General features: G+C 36.5%; 1 protein-coding gene across 1 annotated transcript in view; it reads right to left on the bottom strand.

Moving 5' to 3' along the window:
* Positions 1–4,683: 4,683 nt before the first annotated feature.
* Positions 4,684–6,919, bottom strand: part of DTWD2 (DTW domain containing 2) — a 162,569-nt gene continuing 160,333 nt past the window's right edge. The window contains 1 exon segment of the mRNA XM_011972856.1: positions 4,684–5,186. Within this exon segment, the coding sequence (XP_011828246.1) occupies positions 5,016–5,186 (171 nt within the window). The 3' untranslated portion in view covers positions 4,684–5,015.

Raw genomic sequence — 6,919 nt, 5'->3', positions numbered from 1 at the left:
TTTTTGAGACATTGGCTCGCTCTGCCACCCAAGCTAGAGTGCAGTGGCACATCTCAGCTCACTGCAACCTCTGCCTCCCAGGTTCAAGCAATTCTCTGCCTCAGCCTCCTGAATAGCTGGGATTACAGGTGCCTGCCTGTCACTATGCGGGGCTAATTTTTGTATTTTTTGTAGAGACGAGGTTTCACCATCTTGGCCAGGCTGGTCTTGAACTCTTGACCTCGTGATTCATCCGCCTCGGCCTCCCAAAGTTCTGGAATTACAGACATGAACCACCATGCTCGGCTCAAGTGAATAATTCTTAAAAATTGAAGGACGATTACTTATTTATCTAATATGCTTTTTAGTAGAGTACAGGAGTTGCTATGATCTGAATGTTTGTGTCCCCACAAAACTCACATGTTGAAACCTTAATTCTCAAGGTATAGTATCAGGAAGTGGAACCTTTGGGGGATGATTAGGTCACAAGGGTCCCAGAGAGCTAGCTCGGTCCTTCCACTAGGTGAAGACACAGCTAGAACACACCATCCATGAACCAGTGAGTGGGCCCCTCACCAGACACCAAATCTGCTGGCACCTTGATACTGTATTTCCCAGCTTCCAGATTTAGAAGAAATAAATTTCTGTTGCTTATAAGCTACCCAGTCTCTGGTATTCTGAGATAGCAGCCAGAATGGACAAAGACAGGAGCCAAGTGATCAGCATGGTGTAAAAAGTCAGGGATTTCTAGATTTCCTGAATAATTTTTAAATATAAAATTGTAAACTGTTAGGATCACTACAGTATCTTTTGTTTAAAAACATGCTATGCAAGGATATATGAGTATTTGTATAAATAACAACAGCTAGTACATACGATAAGAATAGCAGAAAAGGAAGGGGGACAATGTAGGTGATGAAAGAGGGAGAGGAAGACCCTGGGAAGAAGGAAAAAAGTGTGACGAGAAAAGAGAGAGAATATGCTTTAAGTTAACGTAGCCAATAAAAATTTAGATTGGACAATTTAGGAGATAGTAATTCATTCTACAAAAAGCCTACTTATGGGGCAAATTAAATGCAAAGTTTCATTCCATCTACAATGCAATATTATTTATTCATAAAAATATCGATCCATACCTATTTTAAAGAAATACATCTACATAGTAAAATATAGTTATGTAAAACTTTTGAGTTTACTAAGTCGGATCTAATTTTTTACTTGTAGCATCAATAAAATTTACTTCTGAACCAGTAACAATTACATACAAGGGTGAACAATTTAGCTCCCTGAAATTCAGCATCCCTGAAATTCAATGGAAAGGATTTTCTACTAACGTGATCACATTTTTAAACCTATTTAGGGCAACAGTTGAAAACATGTGATGAAGAAACAATAAATTATACAGAAGTGCTCTTCTATATAATTTGCTGAGAGGCCAAGGCAGAAGGATCGCTTGAGGCCAGGAGTTCAGGACCAGCCTAAACAACACAGCGAGACCCCCATCTCCACAAAAATTAAATGAAATTAGTAAAATTTAAAATTAGCTGAGTGTGGTGGCATGGGGCTGAGGTTCTAGCCACTTGGGAGGCTGAGGCGGGAGGAACACGAGCCCAGGAGTTTGAGGCTGCAGTAAGCTATGATTACACCACTGCACTCCAAACTGGGTGACAGAAGGAGGCCCTGTCTCTAAAATACATAAATAAATAAATCACGAACTGGTGGTATAGTGAGGAGCTTATTCCTTCCAAAATCTTTGAAAAATATTACTGGTCATGACTAAGAAAAGTGTCTCTGGAGTCCTAAAGTCAGAGAAAATAATTTTTTCCCAATAGAATTCTCCTATTCCACATAAGAAGTCTTGTAATTCCAACCTGCAGAAAGTTGCCATGCACTGTGACTTACTACTTTGTCTAATCTAGTTCTCAACCCTTTATACTCATGTGCAAGAAACTCTCAATACCTCTCATTACACACAGTGATTTTCAACATACTATAAATGAGCTGATTAAAAGTTAGGTCACTTTATGTATAAGGAAATACTATTCTCTGAGTTACATGATTCAAGTAACTCACAAAACCATCTACACCACATCAAAGTGCAGATGGGGTAAACAAGTAATGCCTATTATCAGCTACAAATTCATAAAACTTGGAACTTCCAGGAAAATCAAGTAAATATAAAGAATCTGAATTTAAATCCAACTAATAAAATAGTAATTTTTAAAAGCCTGATTAATTTTTCAGTTAAAATACTCACATAATACTACATACTTGACAACTTTTAGTAATTAAAATAATGGCTTTTAAAACTTACTTACAGGCCGGGCGCGGTGGCTCAAGCCTGTAATCTCAGCACTTTGGGAGGCCGAGATGGGCGGATCACGAGGTCAGGAGATCAAGACCATCCTGGCTAACACGGTGAAACCTCGTCTCTACTAAAAAATACAAAAAACTAGCCGGGCGAGGTGGCGGGCGCCTGTAGTCCCAGCTACTCGGGAGGCTGAGGCAGGAGAATGGCGTGAACCTGGGAGGCGGAGCTTGCAGTGAGCTGAAATCGGGCCACTGCACTCCAGCCTGGGCGGCAGAGCGAGACTCCGTCTCAAAAAAAAAAAAAAACTTACTTACAACTATTTAATGAGAACAGGTGACTAGAGAAGCATTTTATACCACAGATGATTAAATGGACTCACCTTGTTAGGAGGTCACGAAAAAAAATAAGTAAAAAACAAGTGAAGTGAGTTAACAGGTCAGTAAAATAATTTGGAAAACTATTCATACTTCAAGAAAACTTTATACATTTCCAAGAACACTAAATTGTAAGCTTTTTAAGTCTTCAAAACTACTCTAAAATGTTTTATTTCAAAGATAAAAATAGCAATTACTCTTAAAAATCAACAAAGTAAAATTTTGAGGTACAAAATGGTATATTATGGGGTAGGGGGAGTTTTCTTTTTAAAAAGTAATAATGACGGCCGGGCACGGTGGTTCACGCCTGTAATTCCAGCACTTTGGGAGGCCGAGGCGGGTGGATCATGAGGTCAGGAGATCAAGACCATTCTGGCTAACATGGTGAAACCCCGTCTCTACTAAAAATACAAAAAATTAGCCGGGTGTGGTGGCGGGTGCCTGTAGTCTCAGCTACTCAGGAGGCTGAGGCAGGAGAATGGTGTGAACCTGGGAGGCCGAGCTTGCAGTGAGCCGAGATAGCGCCACTGCACTCCAGCCTGGGCTACAGAGTGAGACTCTGCCTCAAAAATAATAATAATAATAGCTAAAAGTTTAATATCAATGTGAAAAATTAGCCCCAAAAAGAAACTAGTATACATTATATGCTGTTTCTTTTCCAGTACACCAAATAATCATTTGATATTAGGTGCTTTACATTGTAAATCAGTTTGTTTGTTTATTTATTTATTTATTTTAGATAGGTCTCACTCTGTAGCCCAGGCATTCATTCATTCATTCATTCATTCATTCATTTATTTATTTTAGACAGGTCTCACTCTGTAGCCCAGGCTGCAGTACAGTAGAATGAACATAGCTCCTCGCAGCCTTCATCTCCTACACTCAAGTGATCCTCCCACCTCAGCCTCCTAAGTAGCTAGGACTACAGGTACACACCACCACATCCAGCTAATTATTTTTTTAAGAAATTTTGTATGGAGATGGGGTCTCTCCATATTGCCAAAGCTAGTCTCAAACTCCTGGGCTCAAGCAATTCTCACATCTCAGCCTCCCAAAGTGCTGGGATTACAGGTGTGAGCAAACAGGCCCAGCCCTAATTTGTTTTTAAATCCAAAAATAAATCAACAATAGAAGCTAGCACTCTAACTTTTAATACTTCAAAATATTTTCTGCATAGTTTCCCCAAATATTAGCATTCTAATTGTGACCAGCATTATAGCTTTTAATGATTCTAATCCAAGTAAGTAATAAACAAACGAGCATGAAAACTGTGGGAAATAATCATTGGTATATGCTCTATAAATAGTTACCAAGTTTACCTTTAAATTGCATGTTTAGTTTTTCCTTACAACTTAACACCAGATACAGAAACTCTAGAAGTCATAAACAAAGACTAAACAAAATCCCCTCTTCTTGCCAAGATGTGTACATAATTGCAGTAGACTTAGGCTGCATATAAATATATGTTACATACATGTCTCTTATTCCATACAAAATCCCAGCAAATATTTTTCCACAAAGCAGGAGGAATTTTTTCTCTCAAATTGAAAGTTTTTGCCCATTAAAAATGTTATCTTAAATAGCCCTAAAGAAATATGTTCCGAAAATAACAGTTGTATCATATTCCACTTATTATTTTCCATATGAAAACATCAATAAAATAAGTTTACCAAAGTCAATCAGCCTGTTCAATGAACATTGAAAAATACAAATTTATCCAGAGTGATTACAAATGAAAATGTGTGCTATTTCAAAATTACATGCACCTCTTTAAAAATCAGGGCAATTAATAGAGCACTTAAATCGTATTAGCTGAGTTCAAATTTAGCCCCTAAATAATATTTAAAGTTTCCTTATTCCTTTATACTATTTTACAAAATAATAAAACTTGGTAATTATATTTTCTTTTGCTACTTACTTCAAACTATACAGTTACGACTGCAAACCAATGTAGGTATCTTACATTATTGGTCTACACCTAATTATGTATAAACACTAATGGAAACAACACCGTTCCAATCCACTACGACAATTTCCTTCTATTTTACAAGTAAGAATTTCTAACCCATCTCAACAACGAATCACATTTTAATTTTGGGTTTGAAAACATGTATTAGAGGCACATTTTTAAAAACAAGTACAATATGAAATCCTGCTTTTCAGTGAGCCAGTGAATTTTTGTTTATTTGTTTTTATGAATATTTGGTTTACTTCCTTCTTCTGGGTAAGATTAGTATGCAATTCTCATCCTTCTTCAGCAAGTCAAAAACCTACAGACCTAAACTATATGAAAACTTAACTTGGTATTGTTAGATGAAGACAGGTAAGCTAGCACCAAAAGAATAACTGTACTAAATTTTAACGCTATTCATTAACAATTCCATTTTCCTGAGTTTGCGTTTGTTCTTTGGCATTGGTTTAGGATATAATCCATTTTTCAGAAGGTGTTCCTTGCTGAGGCGAATTTGGGCACCATGCTGAAGTTGAAAAGAGCATAAAGCTTGAAGAGGGCGAAGCAAAGTCTGTTAAGAAAAAAAAAGACACTAAAAAAGTGTCTATGACAAATCATGATATTCTATCTACATTTTTCATTGAGAAATAGGAGTCATTATGTTTCTTTCATTATGATTGGCTTTTAACTATGAGAAACAGTAGGCACTCTGATAAATATGTAATTGTTTCTAGATGAATAATGTCTTTAAAATTCACACCTTAATATCACACTAAGGAATTTTAGTAAACACATACAAATACTGATTTTCCACATAGGTAATAAAGTCTGATATTAGTTTTATACATTAACTTATTCAAACACCAGGAAAAATTGTTGCCATTATAACTGAATCTCTAACAAGCAGACTAAATGAAACATTTAAATACAAAGATAAGTACATCAAACAGTCAATTCAGTTTCTATGACAAATTAATGCGAGCTTACTGACACCTGATAACAATTAGATGATGGCAGCAATGGGTAAACAGTTTGCTATTTCTCTCACATTAGTGCCATGGACCACACACAAGTTAGATACCCAGGTTTTGGTGCTTTTGAAATCATTCTAACAATATCTGAACCTGTCTAAATTCAAATACCTATAGGCCAGTCACGTAACAGAAACAAGTAAACTAGGTGGATCTTTATAAGCCAACTGAGAATAGTGGTGGTTGTAATACAACTGGAGTATATGCTCTACCTAAAGTTATTCAAATTCAAAAATTAAAAAAATAACAACACTATGCCAGTGTTTTAAACATATTTTGGGTGAGATTCCTTCCTTGGGCCTGAGACCCCTGATGCAGATGTTTTCAAAAATATAGCAAAAACAATTGAACAGATTGTTACAGGATCACAAAAGAAACAAAGAAAAACTGATAGATTGATAGATTTAACTACAAAAAATTTACAATGTCTACATGAAAACTTATTAACCCACAAAGAAAACCCCATGTGAATTAATAACTGCAGTAACGGTTCTCTTACACACGGCCAAATATCATTCCTAACTATAACATACACTCTCACATCTGTAATCCCAGCATTTTGGGAGGCTGATGCACAATATAAGTGATAGAAAAGGGGCTAATTAGCTTTAATTTACAATGAACTCTTAAAAATTGTGATAGTCACTGGTAGTTGCTTCTTCGTATTCATTTTCTCCCTTATTAAAATAATTCAAATTATATTCAAGGTAGCAATGTGTCCAGCTACTAATATTACATTGACTAATGACCCAATCTATCCAAGAAGATGTAACTAGAAGTCCTTGGATGGGGCTTCTAGAGATACTCTTTAAAGGGGACAAACTTAGCAGGCATAGGTTTTTGTCCTTTTTTCCTGCCTAGAAAATGATTGAAGGTAGGACAAGCGTCATATGACTCCTAGACAATAAACATGAAGATTAAAGTCAAATACATAAGATGATGGACAGAAAGAAAAGAAAACTTGTCCCTGAAGTCTTTTTCAAGCTGCATTCCCAGTCAGGACTCCCCACCTCAGCATTTGTGATTTACAGGAGAAAAAGAAAACCCCATGTGAATTAACCACTACAGTAAGGGCTCTCTTACATGCAAACAAATATAATTCCTTACTGTAATATACACCCTCACATCTGTAATCCCAGCATCTTGGGAGGCTGATGCAGGAGGATAGCTTGAGGCCACGAGTTTGAGACCAGCCTAGGCAACATGGCAAGACCCTGTTTCTATGAAAAGAAAAGAAAAGAAAAGAAAAGAAAAGAAAAGAAAAGAAAAGAAA

The sequence above is a fragment of the Mandrillus leucophaeus genome, unplaced genomic scaffold (assembly GCF_000951045.1).
Source record: "Mandrillus leucophaeus isolate KB7577 unplaced genomic scaffold, Mleu.le_1.0 Scaffold131, whole genome shotgun sequence".
Classification (NCBI taxonomy): domain Eukaryota; kingdom Metazoa; phylum Chordata; class Mammalia; order Primates; family Cercopithecidae; genus Mandrillus; species Mandrillus leucophaeus.
Note: the sequence above shows the minus strand (reverse complement) of the source record. Positions and strands in the feature narration are given on the sequence as shown.